The sequence below is a fragment of the Echinops telfairi genome, unplaced genomic scaffold (genome assembly GCF_000313985.2).
Source record: "Echinops telfairi isolate 266 unplaced genomic scaffold, ASM31398v2 ScPeMD7_9;HRSCAF=40, whole genome shotgun sequence".
Classification (NCBI taxonomy): Eukaryota; Metazoa; Chordata; class Mammalia; order Afrosoricida; family Tenrecidae; genus Echinops; species Echinops telfairi.
The window spans coordinates 32,934,270-32,962,063 of NW_022103906.1; the positions used below are offsets into that span (position 1 = coordinate 32,934,270).

The 27,794-nt window shown below is 38.6% G+C and overlaps 1 protein-coding gene across 1 annotated transcript in view; it reads right to left on the minus strand.

The window, feature by feature from the left end:
• The window catches only part of LOC101650446 (disintegrin and metalloproteinase domain-containing protein 18), a 111,401-nt gene that overhangs the window by 13,659 nt on the left and 69,948 nt on the right, over positions 1–27,794 (minus strand). Inside the window, exons 15-17 of the mRNA XM_045286861.1 lie at positions 18,027–18,132; positions 13,410–13,599; positions 9,198–9,278 (exon numbers count right to left, since the gene is read on the minus strand). Of these exons, the coding sequence (XP_045142796.1) occupies positions 9,198–9,278; positions 13,410–13,599; positions 18,027–18,132 (377 nt within the window). The remainder of the gene's footprint in view (positions 1–9,197; positions 9,279–13,409; positions 13,600–18,026; positions 18,133–27,794) is intronic.

Below are 27,794 nucleotides of genomic sequence, written 5' to 3' on the forward strand. Positions count from 1 at the left end.
CATGTGCAAAAAAACTCTAAATTCTTTTTGAGCAATTGTTCTATGAGAAAGCTTCATGAAAGAATAAGTTGCATGAGATGTTTCAATTGGTCACATACATTTCATTTCCTTATACATTGTATATATACACATACTAATTATATTATCTACAAATAATTTAAATTTTCTAATGGCAAGGATGTTGGTCTACACAGTTAAGCAATTTTTGAAAAATGTAATCACTGTACATGTATTTTTAAATGTAGGACAACTTCATTTATATTTCAGATTTTAATGTTGTTAGGTACAGTCATCCGTTTCAAACCCTAACAGTCTGTGTACAGCACAATGACTCCGTGCGTCTTCTTATGTCATGTTCACAACTGTTGTGGCATGGAGCCCGATAATGCAGGCACTGAGTCATCTTGTTGACAGTCTTCCTCTTTTTCACTCTGTTAGGCCTGGTTACCAGAGAAACAAATCCAGAGACACGCACATATGTGTAAGAGAGCTCTATATCGTCGAGCAATTGCATATTGAGAAAACATTCCAGCCCAGTCCAGATCAAGTCCATAAGTCCGATATTAGCCCATATGTTTGATATTTGTCTCTAGATTCCTCTTCAGACTCTCACTGCATGTGCAATGATGCTGAATGCAGGAAGATCACAGGCCAGTGGGTGAGAAGTCCTGAGGATTCAATGACAGTGGACGCATCTCCAGGGCTCTGGCTGCCATCAGCATGGCTCTATGTGGCTTGTCATCAGGAAGGGAGAAAGAGAATCCCAGAATCTTCAGAAGAAGGCCAAGCCCACGAGGAGGGGTCAGCAGCCTGTGACCTGATTGACAAGCTATACTCCACCTTTATCAAGTTGACATGAAACCGTGTAACTGCGGCCCACTCCTTCTCTAACTTTACCAAACATGATGTCCTTCTCCCGAGACTGGTCTCTTCTGACAACACGTCCAAAGTACTTGAGAAGAAGTCTCACCATCCTTGCTTTTAAAAAGCATTCTGGTTTTACTTATTCCAAGACAGATTTGTATGTTCCTTAGGCAGTTCAGTTTTGATACGTTTTATCCTAAGTCTACCCATATTCTTTCACCGACCCTGTGGTAATTACATAATCTCGTGTCAAATTGATAGAATGAAGGGTGGAGTCTAGCCCATCAATTGGGTCACAGCCTGATGGTAACTCCCTGTGGGCATGACCTTCTCATAAAGAAGGTCCTGGGACCCAGCTCTTTTTCTCTCTGCTTCACTTTCCTGCTGCTGAGTCACTCAGAGAGCTGCCAGAGCCCACTGAGACCTGACGCAGCACTGCGATGGGTCACCACCACTCGATCCACAAGAGCGTTCACATCACTGGCCTGTGCGCTTCCTGCGTTTTGCATCTTTGCTTGTAGCAGTGTGAGTCTGAAGATGGATTTATGGACTAGTATCTGACTTATGGACTAATATTGGACTTATGGACTTGATCTGGACTGGGCTAGGATGTTTTCCCAATATATACCTATTGCTTGATATTAAGCTTTCTCTTATACATAAATGAGTGTCACCAGATTTGTTTCTCTAGTCAACACAGCCTAACACAAGCCCTGTAAATCATTTCTATCACACATTATTTCAATAACAACAGGTAGAAAAAAACCAGTGTAATCCAGGTACAGCTAGCTCCTAAACACATTCTTAAAATGGTCAAATTCTATCTTTTCTTCACTAAACTATCCCATTCATCTGCAATATGGCCTTAGGTCTCTGGGTGCATCGAGCCCTGGCCTGACTTTTGGTCACCATTTTGATGAAGCATCATTGCCTCAGTGAAGTTCAAGGGGAATTTTCAGCCCTTGAGCTCAAAATTTACATTCATCACATTCTTTGTCACCATTTCAGATAGGAATAACCAAGATAACTTCTGGAATCAAAACCTTCACTTCCCATGTCCTCTCCAAAAAGCAATCGAGTAAACAGTGTAGTCCTATCTGACCTCCAGCTAGCCAAAGAAGAAAAACTGCCATCAGGCCGAGGTCAGTAATCCCAACCCAGTCCAACTCAAGTCCATGGGTCCAATATTAGTTCATAAATCCCTCTTCAGACTCACGCAACCACATGCAATGCTGTAGAAGTCAGGAAACTCACAGGGAGGTGGGTGCAAAACCATGTGGTTGCCGGTGGTGGTGGAAGCATCACTGGGGTTAGGTAGCCAGCAGGGTCACCCAGCAGGAAGGGGAAGGCAGAGAGAGGGAGGGAGGTTCCCTAGGCCTCCTTATGAGAAGTCCAGGCCTACAAGGGACACCATGAAGCTGTGACCTGATTGATAGTTGACTACCACCCCTACAATTTTATATACCTTCGGGTTGACATGAAATTAAGTAACTATCACAACACAGATGAACTGTGGGGCTGATTATGAAGAAGTTTTAAATAAAGTGAAAACTCCTTGTTGAGAAAAAGGTCAGGAAACTTGCAGGATTTTTTTTTTCGATACAGAAATGCAGCTGCTCATTCTTCAAGGATTTTTTTTCTAAGCACTGCTTTTGATGTGCCTCATTTAATGTGTATTTTTATTTGTGTTTGAACCAAGGAATGATTTTATGTTACTACCCAGGAGTTTTTAAACAGGGTATTATTTAGTTTGCTTTTATTTCATTCCCCTTGGTCTTGTTGATTTCTACTTTTATCACCTTATGATCTGAGAAGATGCTTAGTAATATTTTGATGCTTTTAAATGTATTGAGCTTTGTCATGTGGAATAGCATATAGACAAGTTAGTGTATTATTAAAATATTTGTTACGTCTTTGTATTTTTTTCCAGTTGTTACAACCTTGATTGAAAGTAATTATTAAATTAGCCTAGTGTTATTGTATAATTGCTTATTTCTCTTTTCAGTTGCTTAAGTTGATTGTGTATCAAGGCTATTTCTTTGGGTAAGTAGCTAATGATTAGAGTTAGCTCCCACTTTCCCCCCTCCTCCCCCTGCCATAGCCCTCAGAAACTATTAATCTAGTTATTGTTTATAGATTTGTCTATCTTCGATTTCATATAAAGAAAATCATACCTCCCAAAAAATAAGAAAATAAAACACAGAAAAACCTCAATCCAAAAGAAATCAGAAAATAATAAAAACTAGAACAAATTATAAAATGGGATCAAGAGGGAAAACAAATGATAAGATGTTAAATTTTAACCTAACTGTATCTCATCACTTCTCTTTCTGATCCACTCGGTCTGAGGACAAGGCTGTCTCATACCCCTGGTCAATGTCTGAGAGATTTCAATGGAGAATTAATATCCTTCTGGACTCTTGGAATGGATGTTTTACTTTAAATATAATCCATACCTTTCTGCAAACTTGTTTCTCAAAATTTAGCCTCTAATGCATTTCCCTTCTCTGATCTTTGATTTTTTTTTTCCTTTATGCTCCTTGGATCAAACAGGGTGTTATGCTTCTGTGGGAGCTTAGTTGACACCTTAGATAACTGTTTGTTTTAAGATAAGATCTTAAGATCCCTGGTACTATTCTTTCTGATAGCCCAGCTCCACCTGCTTTCCTTACACGTTGCTATAGCACCCATATTTTCAGTAATCACTTCATGAGGGCAAATATCCAGCAGGGCCACATCCTAAGAATTTATTGCTCTTAGCCTTGAACTTGCAGTTAACTACAAGTTCAAAACCCAATCCTATATCTAAGGTATCGATTCCTGCTTCCCTTTGTGGCGGCTGTTGTGCAGTGCCATCAAGTCAGTTCTGACCCTATGTGAAGCAGCCCAAAGCACTGCTATCCTAGCCCATCCCCACAATTGTTCTGATGCTTAAGCCCATCATTGCAACCAGGGTGTCAATCCAATCCATCTTTTAGAAAGTTTTATTATTTTTCGAGGGGCTGGTCTCTCCTGACTCATAGGGATCCAATAGGACAGATTAGAAGTGTCCCTATGGATTTAGAAAACTATATTTCTGTATGAAAATAGAAAGCTTCATCTTTCAGAGTGGCTGGTGGTTTCAAACTGCTGACCTTGCAGTTAGTAGCCCACATATAACTAGTACATTAACAGGTCTCTGTACATCAGAATTAGCTCGATGACAGAGCATTTGGTTTTAGTCTCTCCTGATATTATGTCCAAAGCACAAGAAAGTAAATTTCTCCATTCTTGTTTCTAAGGAGCATTCTGCTATGCTTTTTCCAAGATAGATTTGTTTTAGCAATCCATCATACTTTCAGTAGTCTCTGCCAGCACCACAATTCAGGGGTATCAATTCTTCTTGAGTCATCTTTATTAGACATTCAGTTTCCCATGCACATGAGGTGGTTGAAAACACCATGGCTGTGGTCAGGTACACTTTAGTCCTCTCATGGTAACATCCTTGCTTTTCAACACTTTAAAGTGTTGCAACCTACTAAGGTCTTGCACAGATTTATCCTAATGTAATGGGATGTCTGCTCTCTTCCCTGCTGCTTCCATGAACATTGATTGTGAATCCAAATAAGAAGAGACCTTAGTGGAAGCATTATCATTTTTTTCTGATAATAAGTAACCTCCATGCGACCTTAGGTAATTCTAACAATAATTATAGACTACTAATGGTAGAGAATTTAAAATACTATTGTGTTAAGGGAGATACTCAAATATAGGAAAGCTTTTTAGACTTAAATAAATGGGTTGTTTACTTATACATATTAAATAATTAATTAATTAGATAAGTGTATGAATCCTGTTCGAGAAAATAATCAGAGTTAAATAGAAGGCACAGAATTCCATGCTATTTGCTCACTGTGACGAAATGTGTCTGAAGAACTAAGGCATGTCTGCTTAAAAGTCTACTTTATCAGTAATTAATATTACCCTCTGATCTGTCTTGGAAGAAGTACAGCTCCTTAGAGGCAGGGATGGTGAGACCTCTTCTGACACACTTTGAACATATTGTCAAGAGAGAACATCATGCTGTGTACAGTGGAGGGACAGTGACAAAGAGGAAGTCTCTCAGTGATGGTCTGATCCAACGGCTGTAACAACGTGCTCAAGCGTGGGAATCATCGGGAGGATGGCTCTGGACCAGACGGTGTTCAGTCCGTGTGCGCAGTGTCGCTATGGGTTGGAACTGACTCAGGGACAGCATCAACAATATTGTTCTTCTGCTCGGTTTTTGTTTTGTTTAATATGTTTTTCCAAACTCTAATTTTAGCTTATTTTTGTCTTTTGTCTAAAATATGCTTCTTGTGCAGTGTTTTAATGCATTGTTTTCTTATTCATTCTGCTATTCTCACTCATGACTAATGCATTTCGTTCATTTATATTCAGAGTAATTATCAATAGGTGTATGTTATTAGCTGATTTCTCCAGAAAAGCAAAACCAGGACACTTATGATTATATCTATAAAAGGATAGGTTTATATGGTCAGAATGAATACAACAGCTAATTAGTCCACAGACAGGGCTCAGTCCACCTCACTCTCGTGGGACAGATAATGTACTGAAGGTCCTTCCAAATCATGCTGGCCACTAGTGCAGGGTCAAGGGAGCAACTAGCCAAGTGACTGGCCGGAGGCAGAGTCTTCCCCCAGGCAAGAGAACAGCAGGAAGAGGAGCTGTCCAGGCCTAGCAGAGGCCAGTAGGGCAGCAGCATAGCAAAGCTGGTCGCAATGGAGCCTCAAGGTGCTACATGCATGCCACAGCTACACAATCTGCCATGCTCGATGGGTGGGCTCGGATCACAAGTAACACAGAGCAGCTCCGGTGGCAGCACACTGTTCTGATCACCAGGGAGAAGGGGGAAGAGGCCAGCCTAGAATGATTTATCTCACTTGCCCTCCAATCAAGCTGCGACCTGATTGACAGGCTAAACTCGGCCCATGTGTTCCTACAGGAGCCGTGTTGGCACAAAGAACTGAACTATCACAGTGTACATTTATTTTTGTCATTTTTATTTATTTTGGGTGATCCTGGTTTCTTGGTTTCAATATATTTTTCTGTGCTAAGTTCACTTAGTTATGAATTCACAACTTTCTGCTTTCCAGTCCTGTTTTAAATGTTTACTGAGCCTTTCAAAATTTCTTTCTGTCTTTATCCATTCTGGCTGATGGACTCCTGGCTGATAAACATATGTGGGGTTAATTGAAGGGTGGAGATATAAATGGCTCAGTGAACCTCGCCTTTCGAGTTCTCAGGTCTGTTGCTTTGTGATGGTCAGACCAGGGTGCAGCTGCCTTACCCAGTTCCCTGTTTCAGCTGGCAAGGCTCACTTCTTGCAAGAGATCCCTGAGGAGAAGACGCATGGACCTACCCTCAGAGAGTCCTGGGTGCTGGAGCAGCCACGTGGAGACCCCTACCAGCGCTGAAATGTCTACACTTTCACTAATTTGGCTTTCCTCCTGCAGTCGGTGTCATTGTGTGTATTTTGTGAAATGGAGGAGGACTTTGTGGATTGGTGTCAGACATATCGGCTAATGGATTAATGTTGGACTTGTGGGCTTGGGCAGCACTGGGTTGGGATGTTTTCTTGATGTATACTTACCCTTTATATAAAACTCTCTCTTATACATGAGTTTCTGTAGATTTGTTTCTCTAATGTACCCAGACAAACACACTCCCATTAGTATTTCACAGAGGGTTGGAATGGTTTCTCAAATTCTCTACTTCACCATTGTATTTGAGGGACAACTTTTCTGGATACATAATTTTTGGTTGGCAAGTTTTAATTGTTTATATTTCTTTTTATCTTTTCTGTCTTTTTAATGACCTTTTGTTTTCTTTATATAGGGTCTTCTCAATATTATTCCATGGTATTGAAGGAAGATATTTAAGCTGCACTGAAGACATTGGCCAAAAACAAGTCTTCAGGAATTGATGGAATACCAATTGATATGTTTCAACAAGCTGATGAAGCACTGGAGGCATTCAGTAGTCTATGTCGGGAAATTTGGAAGACAGCTACTTGGCCAACAGACTGGAAATGATCCATATGTGTACCTAGTCCAAAGAAAAGTGACCCAATAGAATTTGAAACTTGTAAAATAATAGCATATACAAGTAAAATTTTGCTGAAGATTATCCAACAGAAGTCCAGGCCAGATTCAGAATAGGACATGGAACACACAAAATATTTCTTTTGTTGGATGGGAATTGGCTGAAAGCACAGTTTATCAGAAAGATTATTATTTGTGCTTTAGTAACTATGCAAGGATATTCAACAGTGTGGATCATAATACACTAAGGAAAGGACAGTCCTGAAAAGAAATGGAATTCCAGAATACTTAATTGTGCTCATATGTAACCTCTACACAGATCACAAGGCAGATGTGGGACCAGGTAAAGGGAATATTACGTGGTTTAAAATCAATAAAGGTGTGGATCAGGGTTATATATGAGTGGTTACCTCCCCCAAACCAGAAAAACAGCATGCCTCTCTGGCCCCACATACCTTACTGCACCTGACCTCACTCTGTGTAACTATTTTTGTTTCTGAAAATGAAGGACATAAAAAGAGAACAATTTGAAGACATAGAAGAGATGAAGACAAAAACCGAGGGAGGTGCTGTCAGCCATCCAAGCAGAGAGTTTGAAAAATATTTCCAAGAATGGAATTACAGATCTGACAGATTTATTAAGTGTAATGGAGAGTACTTTGATTTATTAAGTGTAATGGAGAGTACTTTGAAGGTGATATGTTGTTTTGTTTAAAAATATTAAATACATAGCTTTGGGGGGAAAATCCATTTTTTGGGCGGGAGGGGGTCCCTTTCTACTCACCATATTTGTTCAATGTGAATGCTGAGCAAATAATCCAAGAAGGTGGGTTCTACAAGGAAGAACTTGGCATCAGGTTTACAGAAAGGCTTATTAACAATATCTGACGTGCATGAACACAACCCTGCTTGCTGTAAATGAGGCAGACTTGAAGCCCTTGCGGATGAAATAGAAGATTAAAGCCTTTAGTATGTACTAAAACTCAATGTCAAAAAACAAAGGTCCTCATAACTGGAATAATAGGTAATCTTGTGATAATGGGGAAATGATTGATGTTGTAAGGGTTTTGTCTTCCATGGGGCCACAATCAACACCCATGGGAGCAGCAGTCAAGAGATTGAAGTATGCATTGCGTTGGGCACATCTGCTGCACAAGATTGAACATGTTAGCAAGGTGCCCCTGACTGAAGCTGCAGGCTTTTAAGGCCCTTCTTGTGTATGTGGAAGTTGGACTTTGAATAGAGATGACTGGGGAAGAATCAGCAGCTGATCCTGAGCTGGTGAAGCGTATGGAATGCACCATGGACTGCCCGAAGACAAGCAACCTGTCTTAGCAGAAGTAAAACCAGAGTGCTCCTTAGAGGCAAGAATAGCAAGACTCGGTCTCAAGTACCTTGGACCTGTTATCAGGAGAGACCAGTATGGGAGAAGGAGATCAGGCCTGATAAAGAGGAGGGTGGCCAAAAGGAAGAAGAATCGCCACAGTGGGTTCAAACATAAGAACAATTGTGTAGCTGGCACAGGACTGTGTGTGCAGTGTTGCGTGCTGTTGTACACAGAGCCACTATGGGCTGCGAATCACTCAACAGCACCTAAAACAACACAATACTAGTTCCTTGCACTCTTGAGATATCGTTTTGTTCAATATATTTGAACAATAGGATGGGTGTGATACTCGGGTCCCTTGTCATTGCCGTATCTCTGTTCAGTTTGGTAGTGCTTGAAGATGTGGGCTTATGTCTTTAATTGTTAGTAATGTAAAGCTGTGAGATTGAAATGTAAATAAATAATGAAAGAAAAAATTTTGAGCAAGGATGGATTTCCCTTAAGTGAAATATTCATGAGAATAATTACACCATCACTTAACATACTAACATTTTTCATACGTATTCTCTCAGGTAAATATTATATACCCTTAATTATTAAAACTATAAGGGAGAAGAAAATAGAACCACCATCTGTTAGCAATAGAAATTTTATTTTTATATAAAATACACATTTTATTTAAACATACTCATTCACAAATTAAGTTTACATTAATTTCACTCCATATACAGTTATTTAATATTTAAATGATCTTACCTGATATTCTTTAGATGAATCTGCTACCTCTAGGAAAGATCATATTCATAGTAAGAAATTTTCAATTATCCTACACAGAATAACTGTTCACCTTCAATTAGCCAGAACAATGATACGCAATTTATAAGGACGTGCATATGAAGACTAGTCAGATGATAGTTGCTTACCCCATTTCCTTGGCATTTTGTAGTGGCATTACAGTTGTGCTCTATTAAATTGACTTCTTTGCAGGTTTTATTTAAGCAGTACTAAAACGAACAAAATATAACAGTTTCTCATAAGCATTCAAAATTTGAAATAAAATGGGAAACAATTACCACAAGTAAGTAGAGTTAAGTAAATTTATTTTTTCACAGTTTTGACAAGATGTCCAAATTCAGTGTGGGTCAAAGAGGAGGTCCTTCCTTATGAGGAGTCCTGAGAATTCTACAATGCCCATTGGCTTTCCTTCTTCATTTTGCTTACCACTTGTCTTTCCTGTGTGTATCTCTCTATCTCTACTTCTGTTTTTATACATAAGAACTGATTAGGCTTAAGACCCATCCTATTCTACATGATGTATTTAACACAGCAAAGGAAAAAAATAAGTTATAAACAAGATCACATCTCCAATTTTGGGAGTGAGACATTTAATTGGTGTACATAATTGATACATAACATGTCACCCTTTTGATCCCCAAAATTAGTGCCTTTCTTATATGGAAATTAATTTGCCCTATCACGATCAGGTTAATTATCCCCAAATTTTAAAAATATTGAAAAGGAGCATAATTTGCATCCTTTAAGGAAAACAAAACCACCCTTTTGATATGACCTAAAGCAAAGAGAGTAAAATTCTTCAGCAAAAGGTTAGAGATGAAAAAACTATCAGAAGTATATAGATCCCCATAGAGGATACGGCAAGAAACAATACTCTCACATTTTGATATGCCTGTTTAATAAACTTTCTACAACTTTGTACCAAATCTTTTGTTTGTTTGTTTTGTTTTTTTAATCATTTTATTGGGGGCTCATACAATTCTTATCACTATCCATACATACATCCATTGTGTCAAGCACTTCTGTACACATGTTGCCATCATCATTCTCAAAACATTTTCTTTCTACTTGAGCTCTTGATATAAGCTCCTCATTTCCCCCTCCCCCCTCCCTCATGAACCCTTGATAATGCATAAATTATTATTTTGTCATATCTTGCCCTGTCCGACGTCTCCCCTCACCCACTTTTCTGCTGTCCATCCCCTAGGAAGAAGGTTATATGTAGATTCTTGTAATCTGTTCCCCCCTGTACCAAATCTTTCAATGGGACTTTCTACCCCCATTGAGAATTATAGTCTGGGAAGCCCGCAGAGGCAACTCCACGCTGTCCTATAGAGTCACTCTGAATCAGAATCAACTCAATGGCAGGGAGTTTGGTATTGGGTTTTTGGGTTGCCTTGACTTTACAAAATGGAATGGCCTTTTTCAGGGACCTGATGTTACTGATAATGTGTCCAAATATGGGAGACCAAGTCTCTTCCCCTCACTTCTAGGGCTCATTCCGGCTGCAATTCCTTCAAGGCAGGTTTGTTAGTTCTCTGACCAATCCATCATATTGCCTATATTCCTTACCAAGGCCAGAATGGATATGCACCACTTCTCAAGTCTTCCTTATTAATAGTCCAGCTTCTACATTTTTATGAAGTGACAGAAAATACCATGGCTAATTCCATGCTAATTTATCCCTCAAAATGACACCTTTGCTCTTCAAAACTTTTTTTCCCTAGTGTAATATATCATTTGATTTCCTGACTGCTGCTTCCATTAGCATTGATTGTGGATGGAAGTAAAATGAGATCTTGTACAACTTTAGTTTTTTCCCCATTTACCATGATGGTTTTCATTGGTCCAGTTGTTCAAATTTTTTTTGAAGACTATATATTTTTTTAATCTGCATCGCTATATATCACTATATCCAGTCCTCTTCCCTTTCACCAAGCAAGACTGTGTCATATTGCAAGTTGTTAATTAGCTGTGTTTTTTTTCATATAGTCTAGCTTTGAAAGTTATTCACTTATCATACATATTGGATTAACCAAAATAAAACTCACTGATAATTGAACCTATGCCCACTTAAAGCAACTCTGTAGGACAGGTTGGAATTGCCCCTGTTAGTCCTAGATTACAGTTCTTTACTGGAGTAGAAAAGCTGGTAGTTTTGAACTGACGACTTTTAAATTAGCGGTTTAATGTGTAACCACTACTCTGCTAGGGTTCCTGGTTATATATTGAATACATATGGTGAACTGATGCAACCCTGACGCACACCTGTCCTGATTTTAAACAGTGTAGCATTTTCTTGTTCTGTACAAATGACTGCCTTGTGGTTTATGTACAGATTCTCCATGAGCACAATCAAGTGTCTAGAAACCTGATTCTTATAGTTTATGGTCCAGCGTTGCCTCTGCCTAATCAATAAATCACAAGTAAACATCTTTCTGATAGTCTCTGATTTTAGCCAAGGTCTGTTTGTGTCAGCAATTGTATCCCTCATTCCTTAATCTCTTCTGAATCATCCATGAAATTTCTGGAAGGTTCCTGTAAATATACTATTGCAAATGTTTTGAAATTTATTTTCAACAACCTTATACTTCCACATAATATTTATCATATTGTTTGATAATTTACAAATTACTATGTTAAATCTCCTTTCTTTGGAATGGGTACACACATGGATCTCTTTCAGTCAACTGGAAAGGTTACTGTCTTCCAAATTTTTTGGCCTAGACTAGTGAGTGTTCCTACCACTGCATCACTTTGTCGAATCATTTCCGTTGGTATTCCATCAATTCCTGTAGACTTGCTTCTTGCCTTCTCTGCAGCTTTGGCTTATTCCTTCAACTATATTCTTGATATGGTTGAATGTTCCTGAATTCTGGTGGACTTCCTTCCATCAGCTTTCGATGTCTCTTGCATCAGTCATTTTTTTGCCTATAGAATTTTCCAACATTCCAAATTTAACCATGAATATTTCTTCAGGTCTCTCATTTTGATAACTGCTGGGCATGTTTTCCTTTCGAATCTTTGTTCTTCTTTTGCTTTTCATGAAATATGTATTTGCAGTTGAGCAGTTCTATCAACCACATTTTCGCCAGTATAATTTTGGAGGTCTAAAAGACTCTAGGATCTTCCAAATATTCAGGTAAAATTCAGAAGCGTACTGGAACAATAAGTATTATTGTTGATATCATAGATCCTAGTTGAAAGCAGGGAATGCTAGAAAGATATTTATCAGTTTTATTGACTCTGCAAAGGCATTAGACTGTGTGAGTTGTAACACATTATGGATCATCTTGTGAAGAATAACAATGCTATAAAAGTTAAATCTGCTTCTACAGAATCTGCACGTAGACCAAGAGGTAGCTGTTCACAAAGGAAAAGGGGATACTGCATGTTTTGAAATAAGGAAAGGTACAGATGAGGGTTATGAACTTAGGCCAAACCTATCCAACATGCATGCTGACAAACATCCCAAGAAGATAACATCTGAAGAACACGGCATCATAATTAAAGGAAGACTCGTTAACAGCTTGCTATACACTGATGACATAACCTTACATGATGAAGGCAAAGATGACTTGAGGTACTTGGTAAAGATAAGAACAGCAACCTTAAGTGTGTATTACACTTCCAAGAAAAGATAACCAGAAATTCCACAGGTGTACCCATCAGCAACACTGTAACAAAGTGTGGAAAATACTGAAGTTGTGGAGGACCTCATTTTACTTTGGCCCACAATCAACGGCCATAAAAATAGCAGTCAGCAAATCCAACGATTGATGAACGAGAAGGCAATATCCTCCAAGAGGGATCTGGGCACACCTAAACAGACAGACACACACACACACACACACACACACACACAAAATAGATGTGCAATGTGGAGACAGGGCAAACCATTGATTGGGAAGTTTGATTTGATAAATTATCTAAGTTGTAGAATGAAAAAAAATGAGTATCTGATATGACAACCCCATATCCAATGCTGTATTGTATTGGGCAAATCTGTAGCAAAAGACACCTTAAAAGTGTTAAAACAGCAAAGATGACACTTTCCAGACTAAAGTACATATGACCTGCTTGATACACCTTCATGCAATTCACAATAAAAAGTTAAAAAATAAAAAGATATACATGTCTTCAACATTAGTATTGGTGACAGGTAAAATAATGTTCTTAGATATGTGAAATTTAGTTTACTTATCTTTTCAATATTATGTGGGGGATAAGTTATAGTACCAAGTTCAAATTAATGCAATATGATTTGATAGTCATTATGGGTTATAATATTTTATCATAAAAATAAATACAACTAAAGATGAAATGACATGTTTTATTACCATTCCTTCACCACAGACTGTTCCATCAGCTACATAGGCATAATCCCTTCCATCTGAGTTCACTGAGGACCCAGGAGGTATGGATATGCAGACATGATCTTGAACGTATGAATAAACTGTAGATTGAATATCACTTTTGTAAGTATGCTCATGGGGCCAAACACAAGCTAATTTTCTACAGAGAGCATCGCTAAGGAGAAAAGCAGAAATATTTTACCATTTAATATTTTAATGCTACTAGATGTCATGTGGATAATAAAATCAATCTTGTCAGTTGATGCTAAGTTATAAAGAAAACCAAAAACACATATTACTGGGCACAAATAAATGCAATCCATTAAGTAGCAGTGTAGCACAATTGAAATATATATAAATATACAAATTTAACTTAATTTCCTTTTACAAAAGGCAATTTTTTTGTCTAGCTTCTATTTGTTTAAGCCCTCATCAGAATTTAGCACACTTTGGGGGGGATGCCTTATTGTCTCCTACGTTGAGATAGCTTGTTGAGCATGAATAGTTACTCATTTTATATTAATTGAACTCCTTTTTATGCACATGGTACATTGCTGCACTGTACCAAATTTATTTTGATCCTAAGTTTGCCCCAATAGACTTACATACCCAATCCTCTCTTGAAAATATAGGAACTATGATATGCTCTCTATGCTACAACAGTACAAAGGAGTTACCATATTAGACACCTTATTCAGCTACTTAAAATGTAAGATTTAACAATATCTCAGGTAGGTCAAGGGAAATTATATTCATCACATCTAGCACTTGAAATAAATAAAATCAATAGCATCTCATTCTCAAAGGACCAAACCAAACCAAGCTACACTCAGTGCCATTGAGTCAATGCTGACTCAGATAAACCCTACGCAACAGGATGGAATTGCCCCTGTGGGTTTCTGAGACTGTAACTTTTTAAGGAAATGGTAAGCTCAGTCATTTCCTGTGGTATCAAAAATATTATTATTTTCCCAAAAGTCTTCCCTTTGAAAATTTCAACCATTCATCCTAAAGAGAATCTTGGGCTGAATAGCAATGGTTTAGTTTAATGGGCATTGTCTGTCTGTCACTTTGTCATACTGTGGTTGGTGGCTTGCTTGCATGTTGCTATGATGCTGAAATCAATGCCACCAGCATTTCAAATGCCGGCAGGGTCAGCTATCGTAAGCAGAGTTTTGTGAAGTTTCCAGACACATCCAGATGAAGAATAAAGTCCTCTCAATCTATTTCCAAAACTTAGCCACTAAAAATCTTATGGATCACAACAGAATATTGCCCAATTCAGTTGCTTAGGATACATCATTTTTGGGGATCAGGCACTATGGGACCATATCGTGCTTAATGAAATAGAGGGAACGTGAGACAATGGAAGCCCCTTGCTGTGATGGATAGTATTTCTGGGTTTTCAGTTCTAATCCATGGGTCTTCATATCTATTGTACCAGTACTTTGCTGTTTGGATTACCATGGTTCTATAGTATGTTTTAAGGTCTGTTAGTACTTTGCTTTTATTTGTAATAGTGCTTTATTTATTCTAGGTTTCTATTCTTTACAAATAAATCTAGCAATTAGTTAGTTTTTCTATTTCTTTGAAAAATTGTGGTGGGATTTGGATCAGAATCACATTGATTTTCCAAAGTAATTTGGCAACATTGACATTTTCACAATATTTATCCTGCCTATCCCAGCACATGGTAACTTGTTCCATTTGTGTAAGCTTGTTTAGGTTTCTTGAAGGAGTATTTTGTAGTTTCTTTGTACAAGTCTTTTCCTTCTGTGGTAAGATTTATTCCTAAATATTTGAACTTTTGTGTCGTTATTATGAATGGCATTTAAAATATATTTTTCAGCAGCAGCATCCTTTATATAAAAGAATATAACTGATTTCTGTAGATCTTATATACTGCTATGCTGCCAATTTTTTCAGATAGTTGAAGCATTTTTTAAATTGAATCTTTGGGAGTTTTCTATGGATAGGATTATGTCATCAACAAATAAAGAAATATTTTTCTGTGCCTGTGTGAACACTTCTAATTTCTTTCTGATGTCTTAAAACTTCCATAATTATATTAGGTAATAGTGGTAATAAAGAGCAACCTTGCTTAGTTCCCATGTAAAGAGGAGATTATTTCAATTTATCGCCATTCAGTGAAATACAGGCTATTGGTTTCACGCATATGGTTTAGAAATTTCCTTTCAATATGTACAAGCTTGCTTGCTGAACACAAGGAGTATTTGAAACACTTGATGAGCAAGGTCTATCATGGCAGCTCCAATGTAGATTACAACTCAATGTAAAGGAAACCATAATAATTCTCACAACTGGACCTGCAGGTAGCATCATGATAAATGGAGAAATTGAAGTTGTTAAGGATTTCATCTTGCTTGGATTAACAATCAATACTCATGGAAAGAGCAGACAGGAGACCAAAGGGTACATTGCATTGGGTAAATCTGCTGCATAAGACCTTTTTCAGTGTTGAAAAGTAAGGTTGTTATTTGAGGACAAATGTTCTCCTGGTCCAAGACATGGTTTCTTCAATCTTTTCATATACATGGAAAAGTTAGACATTGAATAAGGAAGAGTGAAGAAAAAATCAATGCAATTGAAATATGGTGTTGGCAAGGAATTTTCAAAGTGCCATCAACTTCCAAAAGAACAAACAAATTGTGCTGGAGATAGATCCTGAATGCAAGGATGCCAAGACAGGGTCTCATTTATTTTGGACATTTTATCAGTTCAAATGAAAATTCAATCTCATGTGATTCTATTTCAGGCAATTGTATACACTACTAGTATCTAAGACCAGTCCCTGGAAAAGGACATCATGCTTGGTAAAGCATGGGGGCAAAGAAAAAGTGGAAGACCTTCAACAAGGTGGTTGATACAGCGACTACGATGGTGAACCTGAAGATAATAATTGTGCGGAGGGAAAGGACTGGGCACTATTTTGGTTTGTGGTACACGGGACTTCTATGAGTCTGAACTGAGTCAATAGTACTTAACAACAACATCTTCCTATTGAATATACTCATATTATGAATTGGTCTTGCAACATAGATCACAGTAGACTGTGATATTCTTCCAATATCCATGCAGGAATTTTTCACTAGAATTCTTGGAACATTTTTTTTCTTTTTCTGAAAAGGACCACAATTTACTTAATACAGATAACTCTTACTATTCAAATTCAATCCCATGTAATTCTATTTCAGGCAATTGTATATACAATTATCATCTAAAATAAAACTTAGTTTTAACGTAGATCACACTTGCAAATTCTTTCATCTTCCTTTTATTTCTCCTCATTTTACTTAGAATGGTAGGAAGACCCCCCCAAGAGATGGATTGAGGGCAAGGCTATAAAAATGGGCTTACAGCATAACAACTTTGAGGGTTGTTATGGTCTGGCAGGGTTTCGTTTGGTTCTACATAATGTTCTCAGAAGTCACAACTGATCTGATGACCTAGAACCACAACATATTATCTGAGATTAAGACTTTTTTATAGCATAGGGATTTCCTTTATTGGATTTTATGAATTCTTTACTCTCTGGCTCTTAGTAAATTTGCTGTACTATATCCGAGGACTAAGGTGCACCTGATCCATGCCATGGTATTTCCAGCTGCCTCATATCCATGTGAAAGTTGCCCATTGAAAAAGAAAGACAGAAAAACAATCCATGTATTTTAATGATGGGCGTAGCAAAGAACCTTGAAAATACCATGGACTGCCAAAAGAAGAAACAAATCTGTCTTGGAGGAACTAAGCCAGAATGCTCCTGAGAGGAAAGGATGGCAAGACTTCCTCTCCAGTACCTTGGACAGGTCAGGAGAGACCAGCCCCTAGAGACAGACATCATGCTCGGTTAAGTAGCGGACAGAGAAAAAGAAAGACTTTAACAAGATAGATCGACACAGTGGCTGCACTGACGGACTCAGAAGTAAGAACATAGAGTCGCTATGAGTCGGAACCACCTTGATGTCACCAAACAACAGCGTATGTCATTGGAAGCCCCTGTAAAGTTCTGGGTTACTCAATGGGCAGCAGTTTGAACCCACCATCTGCTCCACAGTACAAAGCGGAGGCTTTCTTCTCCCGTAAAGAGTTACAGTCTCAGAAACCGACAGGGGCAGGTCGACCCTGTCCTATAGGGTTGCGGTGAGTTGGAATCAACTTTATGACCATAAGTAAGAGTGATATTTAAGTACTCCAAATTTAATTACATATATATATATTTCCTTGATTTATGTGTCAATGCTTCAGAAACAAGCACATAAAAACAGAAGCCATTTTTAAGATGAAAACTTTCTTTTTGGATTAGTGTCATTTACAGGTTTAACTTTTAATATTCAATATGGAACCAGAGGCTGTGATTTTTTTTTTGTTTGTTTGTACAGAATGACTCCCTTTGGTGATAAACATGGCTTCTTAAATCTAGTTTCATTATTGGAAGTTATCAGGGGAAAATTAAAGAAAAATAAAACCCTTAATTGGAAAGACATAAAAAGTGATATTTGAAAAATATTGTTGCTATATAATTGGCACTACAAGGTATATATATTTCTATTAAAATATATGTGATAAACATTATGTACATACTTGTGTTTACAAGGTGATGATTGTGAATTTTTAAGATCACAGTTTCCAGTTCTATCATGCAGAGAATTAAGTTCTTCAAAACAGGATTGTGGGGCCCCTTCAGCACCTGAAAGGCAAACATCTCAATTAAATCTTCACTCTGGATTCAAAGGAAAAAATTTGCAGTGAACGGCTAACAAAACTTTTATTTCAAAATCAAATTATTATATAGACTGTCCATTAGTTTTTATTTGCAGTTCATGCAATTAGAAAGGATGGTTATTTTAGCTAATATAAAACAAAAAGTCACAATGATTGCAGCATACCATGCTACTATTAAAAACATTTTTGTTATTCTTCTCTGAGAGAGATGGTACTTTCTCACCCCAGAGTTATTAAACCTGACTTCGTCATTTGTTACTATAAAATATTATAAGCATGTCTCTTGCATCAGAACCTTGGGAATCACTATATTTTTCTATATTCTCTTTATCTTCTGATGAGTGCATAGTAGAGACTCGCCTGTCAGATTGTGTAAAAGCTAAGCAGCTGTGTGAAATATTTAAACCTGGGATATTTGGGGTTTGTTAGCATTTCATGAAATAGAAATTAGTACCTGAAAGCAGAGTACTATTGAAAAAGAAAGAAATAAAAAGTCCTAAAATATATGTGGCATTGATAGCAGATCCCGGTATAGCTGATAAAAAAAATGATCATCAGGACCTGAAAGGAAAGTGACATACTCAGCAGTAATGAGTCTCTCTTCCAAAAACTTTGAAGATAAATAAAGATTTGTATGAATCCATTGCCTTAGGAAAACAAAGAAAGAAGAATTCACTGCCCTGGAGTAGATTCCAGCTCATAGGGACCCTATGGGACAGGACAGAACTGCCCCCTGTGGGTTCCTGAGACTAACTCATTATGTGGGTTGTGGCAGTTAGATTTCATGTCACCTTAATACGTTTGAAAATGTAGCAGTGGAATCCAACCTGTCAATGATAGCATTGTTGGGGGTAGCCTTCTTATAAGGAGAAACAGGGACACCTCTCTCTCTTTCTCTCTCTCTCTCTCTCTCTCTCTTTCTATGCCACTTTGCCTTCCTGTTTGCTTTCAGGGATAGCCCACACAGAACCCGAGAGTTGTTTGCACCCTGCCCGCTTTCCTCTGAATGTGGATCCATGTTACTCTTACCCATCAGCCTCAGAGCTTCCTGAAACCTGCATCACCTTTCTGCAGCATCAGCCTGCAAACACATGAGTCTGAAGAGGAGGAATCCAACTTGCATCAGACTTATGAACCTGAGTTTAACTAGGATGGGATGCCTTCTTGATACAATGCTTACACACACACACACACACACACACACACACACACACGTCAATTATTTTGTTACTTTAGACAACAGCGCCTAACACAGGAGTAGAAACCCCCATCTTTCTCCCACAAGGCAGCTGGTGATTTTAACTGCCTTAAGCAAAGAGGTAAGAAAATAAAATGTTCCTTGTTTATTCCTGGTCATGTTTGATCAGGTTGTACAAGCACTTAAGAAACTGATTGGCTAAATTCAAGGTTATATAAAGAAAGAAAACCAACTAATTCAAAAGCAAGGAAACAGACACTGGGGTGGCCCATGGCAGATACTGTCTGATGTAAACTGGCCAAGCCATTATGGCCACTGGGTTATTTTGTGCCTCTTCCTTGGTGTATGTTTGTCAGAGGCCCGGCAGGTGCAATTGTACAGTGATCATATGTAAAGATTATAGTAAAGTCGTGAGAATAAGAGAGATAGGAGAGTGAAATAAAGGAGTCAGACACATTTCATAGCAGCATGCTCATTTCAGTCCCGCTTGGTTGTCCACGTGAGGATGTGGAAGGTGGGAAATGCAGGAATGAGGGAGCGGGGAAGGAGGACAGGGGAGAGAGTGACTGGGGGAGAGGGGTGATGGCCAGAGGAGAGAGGAACCGGACAGGGGAGAGAGCTCTTTATTTCCAACCAAGGCATATATATCTTTGGGGGGAGTGCAAACCCACTAATTACAGGTAAAGGCATATGCCACAGGAAGGGGTTGTACAATAAGTAATACAGTAATGGGAGTGGGACAATCGGTATACACGGAAGGGGAGGGATTGGGGGTACACATGTGACAAGATAGGCGGATCCTAGATTCAGGATGGCAGCCTAACTTTGGATGTCATTGAGCAGGTTTGACCTGTTCTCTGGCTCTTCATGAAAACAATGACTATCCTTATCAGTAGGGTGTGAGCCCCACATACAGGAGACCAGACAGTGGTCTGATGGCTGAATGCCTTCAGGGAGAATATCTCTAAGCATCTGACCTCCCACCATGTGCTGGCCAACAGCCTCTAATGTTTGGCATATCTTTGGGGGATAAGAAGCTGGGGAAGTCTTTTTCTATCCCACATATGCTAACCTTGTGAATTACTGAAAGCACTTCGCATTCCTTTCCCTTTCCCACATGCTCGTGCTGCTCTTAGCGACCATCATGGTCATTGAACTCATAAACCCTCCAAGGTTGATGACTACAATGGCTCCAGGAGGATGTCATCGCTGTGACCCTTTGAGAGCTGATCACCAGGTCTGTCTTCTAAGGTACCTCTGGGATGACTCAAACTTTGGGGCTAATATAATTTTGGTGGTTAGCCAACTTCTTAACTATGCCATCCAAGGGAGCTCCTATGTCCATGCATGAATATATAAGCTGAAAATATATATACTTTAGAAAAAATTAGTATTCTAATCTTTGCACAGTCAGACCACTCACCAACCAGCAGGGCTTATTATTTCTTTTTGCGCTTCTAATTTATACTTCCTTGATCACAAATTAATGACTCCCATAAATCTAACCAAATAACGTAGTGTCTTGAAAAGCACTAAGCTCACGATGAGAACATGTGAACACTTGGTCACTTCGTGTTCCAAAGTTATATTCTCCATCTCTCTCATCCACAGTGGCATGCTCAGAGTTATTTTCTAAGGTGGTATAATTTTCCACTTTAGATGGCATGGCCTTGCTCTAGAACCCCCAAAGACTTGGCATTGTAGTTCTTCCAAAGATGCTTGCCATAAACTCTATTTATCATTTTTGCTCAGCTACTAAACTGCTCATTGATCGATGTGTCATACTGTGGTGGCTTGTGTGTTACTGTGATCATGAAAGCTGGGCCATCAATATTTCAAATATTAACAAGGTCATTAAAGTGAACAGGTTTCAGCCAATCTTCCAGAGTAATAACAGACCATGAATGAAGAATAAACAGACCACTTCAGATAATTCTTAGGTGCCATCAAGTCAGTCCCCACCCATAGCAACCCTCTACACAACAGAATGAGATGCTGTCTAGTCCTACATCAGCCTCACAATTGTTGCTAGGCTGGAGCCCATTGCTGGATCCTCAGTGTCACACTCCATCTAATTGTGGGCTTTCCTCCTTTATGCTGATCTTCTACTTTACCAAGCATAATGCCATTCTTGAGTCTGATCTCACCTGGCGGCATGTCTAAAGTATGTAGGATGAAGTCTCACCATCCTTGCCTCTAAGGAACACTGTGACCTTATTTTTTGCAAGAAACATTTGTTTGTCTTTTTTGCAGTCCCTGGTACGTTCAATATTCTTCTCTAGCACCACAATTTGAATGCATCAATTCTTCTTTTGTCGCCCTTATTCAATGTCCAACTTTCACTTGCACATGAGGCAGTTGAAAATACGATGACTTGGGTCAGACACAACTTAGTGTTCAAAGTAACCACCCTGATTCTCAATACTTTAAAGAGGTCTTGTGCAATGGATTTGCCCAATGAAATATATTGTTCAATCTCTTGACTGCTGCTTTAATGAGCATTGATTATGGATCCAATAAAGACAAAATCCTTGACACCTTCTAACTTTTCTCCATTTGCCATGATGTTACTTATTGGTCCAGTTATGATGATTGTGTTCTTCTTTACAATGAGATGCAATCCTCACTGAAAGCGCAAATCCTTGAGATTCATCAGCAAGTGCTTCAAGTCCTCCTCACTCTCATCAAGCAAATGTGTGTCACCTGAATATCAGAAGTTGTTAAGTTGGAAAATATGGTCTTGATGACAGAAAAAGATGGACACCAGCAACTTGCAATGCCAGCAACTGATTCATAGCTAATGCAGTTTTCCAAAAGTATAAATGGTGACTATATATGTGGACATCTCCCGATGGAATAAACAGAGATAAAATTGGTTACATCTATGGGAAGAGATGGCAGAGCAGCTAAATGTCAGCAGCTAAAAGCAGGCCAGCAACTGACAGTGGCACAGATCATCAATTGCTCCTATGTACGTTTAGGTTGAAGTTGAAGAAAACTCAAACAAGTCCACAAGAACCAAAAGACAACATTGAGTATACCCCATCTAAGATTGTACAACATCTCCAGAACAGATTTGCTTTATTAAACACTAATGGGAGAAGATCTGATGAACTATGTAAGAACAAGAACATCATTCATGGAGAAAGCAAAGGGTTATTTTAACAACAGGAAAAAATGTTCACTGTGGAGTAATTAAGGCAAATGGAAGAAATGATGAAGTCAATAGATGATCAGAGAATTTGAAGGGTAGTTATGTTAGCCCGAGTTAATTGGAGAAACAAATCCAGTAACACTCATATATGTATAAGAGCTTTATTTCAAGAAATAAGTATATAACAAGAAAATATCCCAGTCTAGTCCAACTCAAGTCCAAAGGCCTATAATAGTCCATAAGTCCCTCTTCAGTAGCCACATGCAATGATGCAGAATGTAGGAATATCACAACAAGTGGGTGCAAAGTCATGTGGATACAATGTCATTGGAAGCATCACAGTGCTCCAGCAGCTCTCAGGGTGTCCAGAAAGCAGGAAGGTGGAGGCAGAGGGAGAGGCCAGCCTCCAAAGAGGTATATATCTTGGGTTCACCTTCAAGGGAGGTCATCAGGCTGTGACCTGAGTAACAGACTAAATTGTTCCCATATTTTCTTACAGATGCCATGTTGGTGCAAAAAATCTATCACAGCAGTTCAAGAAGACAAAGTCAACTATTCTAATGAAATGTGCAAAGACCTAGAGTTGGAAACCAAAAGGGGAGAAGAGACTCAGCATACCTTAAACTGAGAGAACTCAAGGAAAGAAAATGCAATGTAACATTGAAATCTCTATGGAAGCGTGAAAGGAAGATGGAAAGAACACACAGAGCCACTGTACCAAAAATAACTAGCTGCCATTCCACCATTTCAGGAGCTATCGTATGCTCAAGAACCAAGAGTTCTGAAAGAAGAAGTTTAAACTGCATTGAAAGCATTACCCAAAAATAAGGCTCCTGGAATTGATAGAATATCAACTGAAATGCATCAACAACCTAATGAACCACCCTAAGCACTCTCTTTTTGCCAGGAAATTTGGATGACAAATACTTGACCAACTGACTGGAAGACACCCTTATTGGTACCCATTCCAAAGAAAGGTGACCTAACAGAATGCTCAAATTATAGAATAATATCACTGATATCACATACAAGAAAACTGTTGCTGAAGAACATCCCACCCAGTTGCAATAGTACATTGACCGGGGGCTGCTAGAGGTTCTGACTGGATTCAGAAGAGGACAGGAACAAGGGATATCATTGCTGATGCCAGATGGATCCTGGAAAAATATTTACTTGTGTTCATAGACTATGAAAAATTATTTAACTCTATGCATCATAACAAACTATGGTTAACCTTGAGAAGAATGAGCATTTCAGAGTCCTTCATTGTATTCGAGTACATTGATAAAGAGGCAGTTTTACAGTCAGAATGAGAGAATATTGCACGGTATAAATTAAGGAAAGGTATGTGTCAGGGTTGTATCCTTTCACCATACTTAATCATTGTATGCTAATCAATCAAACTGGCTGGGTTAGATGAAAAAAATGTGTCATTGGGATTGGAGGAAGTCTTATTAACAACCTGAGATAAGCTGATGACACAACCTTGCTTGCTGAAAATTAGGACTTGCTAATAAAGACGAAGGTTTGGAGCCTTCTGACAATGGATTGTTATGTCTCACTGTAAAGACCAAAATCCTCACAACTGGAGGGTCAATAGGAAACATCATGATAAATGGAGAAAAGATTGAAGTTGCCAGGGATTTTGTCTTGCTTAGATCAACACTCCTGGAAGTATTAGGAGGTAAAAGGACACATTGCATTGGGAAAATCTGCGGCACAAGACCTCTTTAAAGCAAGAATTACTTTGAAGACTAAAGTGCCCCAGAATTAAGCCATGTCATTTTCATTGTCCTCTTTTGCAAGTGAAAGTTGGACATTAAATTAAGATAATTAAGGAAAAACTGATGCACTTGAATTATGGTATTGGTGAAAAATATTTCAAGTATCATGGACTACCAAAAAACTAACCGATATGTCTTGGAATAAATACATCCAGAATTCTCTTTATATACAAAGTTAGCAAGATGTTGTCCCATGTACTTTGGACACATAATCAGGAGAGACCAATCTTGCAGAATGACATCATGCTTGGTAAATCAGAGGTCCAGTAAAAAAGAGAAATGCAAGCTGGCATTTCATGATGCTCACCTTCCCGACACAATCACTGAAGACAACGTGGGTGCATAAGCAAATGTGGTGAAGAAAGCTGATGGTGCACGGCTATCAAAAATATAGCATCCGGGTTCTTAAAGACTTGAAGGTATACAAGCGGCCATCTAGCTGAGAAGCAAAAAAAGCCCACATGGAAGAAACACACGAGCCTGCGTCATCACATGTACCAAAGGGATCAGTTGGTACATCACATGTACCAAAGGGATCAGTTATCAGGCATCAAAGGACAAAAAATTCATATCATTTTGAATAAGGGGGAGTATGGGGTGGAGACCCAAAGCCCATCTGTAGGCAATTGGACATCCCCTTATAGCAACAATGAAACATACAACTTTCCTCTAGTTCCTAAATGCTTCTCCCCCCTACTCCCCATCATGATCCCAATTCTACCTTACAAATCTAGCTAGACCAGAGGATGTACACTGGTACAGATAGGAACTGGAAGCACAGGGAATCCAGGGCGGATGATCCCTTCAGGACCAGTGGTGAGAGTGGTGATACCGGGAGGGTGGAGGGAGGGTGGGTTGGAAAGGGAGAACTGATTAAAAGGATCTACATGGGCCCTCCTCCCTGTGGGATGGACAACAGAAAAGTGGGTAAAGGAAGACTTCGGAAAGGCTAAGATATGACAAAATAATAATTTATAAATTATCAAGGGTTCAGGAAGGAGGGAGGAGTGGGGAGGGAGGGGGAAATGAGGACCTGATGCCAGGGGCTTAAGTGGAGAGGAAATGTTTTGAGAATGATGAGGGCAATGAATGTACAAATGCGCTTTACACAATTGATGTATGTATGGATTATGATAAAAGTTGTATGAGCCCCTAATAAAATGATTTTTTTTAAGTGAGAGAGAGAAATGCCCGTGAGGAGATGAGCTGACACAGCGGCTGCAACACTGGGCTCAAACATCGGAACAATTGTGAGGATGGAGCCGGAGCAGGCCGTGTTTTGTTCTGTTGTCCATGCTTGGTAGGAATCGGAGCTGACTTGATGGCACTTAGCAACAGCAACAACAATGACAAGTTCAGATTGAAGAAAAGGTTTTAATCCCACAAGATCCAACAGACAACACTGAGTAGATGCCATCTGAATTTAGAAGTCACCTTGGCAACAGATGAACAGATTTGATGCATTGATCATTAGTGATCAAAGATGAGATGAGCTGCGGGACGACATCCAGGTCATCATACATGAAGAAATCAAAAGGTCACTATAAAGAAGGAAAAGAAAGGAAAGACCAAATTGGATGAGAGAAGAAATCAGAAACGTGCTGTTGAGTGCAGAGTAAAGTGAGTGAAAAATGATGAAGCAAAAGTGCTGAAAATATAATTACAATGGACAGCTCAAGAAGACATTATAATGAAACATTATAAATAAAACATTATAATGAAACATAGGAATATCTGTAGTAAAAAACCAAATAGAAGGAATGCAGCGTATCTCCAGCAGAAAGAAATAAAGAAAAGCAAGCCTTGAGATGAAATACTGAAGAATTCTATAGGCAAAATATTAATAGATGTGGAATGCATCAAGGAAAGATGGAAGAATTACACAGAGTTACTGTACAAAAATAATATTTAACATTAAAACATTTCAATAGATAGCATAGAATCAAGAACTTGAGGTATTGAAGAAAGAATTCCAAGCTGCACTGAAGGCATTATCAAACAAGTATCCAGTAATTGGTGGAATACCAAATAAAATGTTTCAACAAATGGGTGCAACACTGGAAGCACTCACTTGACTATCCTAGGAAAAGTGAATGACAAAGGATGGTGAAAAGGGACACGGGCATGTGATGTAAGTTCAAAAACTTTCAGAGATATCTAGTGATTCAAAATTTTGAGGGATATATTTGCCACTGTCTCAAGAGTCCACATCCCATTTTTCTCCAAAGCTGAATCATGATTTTGATGGAACAGACCTGCTGTTCTTTTGTGGAATTTCATCTTTTGTGGATGAAATTCACAGGAAGGCCTCTTCTACATTCACATTCCAATTTCAAATGCACAAATTTCCTGTCCTAGATTTCAAAGATTCTTAGCAATAGTACTCGAACACATTAGTCTTACAGTTGCTATTTCCTCATACTTCTCCATTGTACAGGTAACTGCATTATCTTTCACAAGTACATGATTCCAATTCACCCAGAGAGTGTGTCATCCAATTTTACCAGTAATGGAGTACTGTTCACTGATAGCCTGAATGTGAGTGATATAGTTCTGCATAGCTAGTCTTAAAACTATTTTCTCAGCCCAAAGCAGGAACTAAACACTAGGGCTTAGGTTTTCTAGAAGATAGCATATATCTGAAATTTGATGTGATTGTTAATGATTCGGTAGTAAAACATCTGGCAGTGAAGGGAAAGAAAGGGGACAGAGCACAGGGAGAAGTCAAACTCAGATGCAGGTGAGACAAATAGCTAACCAACGCAAAGATAGCTGTGGTACATACATTGCTTTTATGTATGAAAGATAAAAGGCTACAATGTGCCTGAAAAGGCCAAACGAGGTAAGCCTTAACACTCCATATCAAATCGGTTATTTTAGATGTGCTATTCTGTATAGGCATCATCCTTGAACAAAGTGTTTTGATCCAGTTCTGATAAATTCTAAAGAAGCTATGACATCAGACATTTTATTTGTCCACTACACCTTGCTTTTCTTTTAGCATTCCATTTGGTTTCTTTTGATGAACCTAGTGTAAATAGGGAGTTCCGGTGGCACAGACTTTGAATTCCAAGGTCTGAAGTTCAAAGCCACAAGCTGCTCTGCAAGAGAGACATGAGACTTTCTACTCCATAAAGATTTACAGTTGATGAAACCCACAGAGGGGTATTTTGAGTTGAAATCAACTGAGGACAGTGAGTTTGGTTTGGTATTTGAGTGAAATTATAAGTTTTGTATTGTGTTTTTTTAATTGATTTACTCTCTTTGACTCTTTAAGTCCCATGATACAATAACCATTTGACAAGCCTATCTTTTCTTATGTCTTACTATCAGCTCTGTGTATACAGTATACATCTTTGATGGAAGAAATCGATTTGTTTTTCAACACTAACTTTATTTGTAATAAAAAATAAAGAAAGCAAATGCAATTAAAACAAATATTCAGTAATCTAAAAGGCTTTCTCAGTAGAGAGACTAGGTTGAGAGCAGTC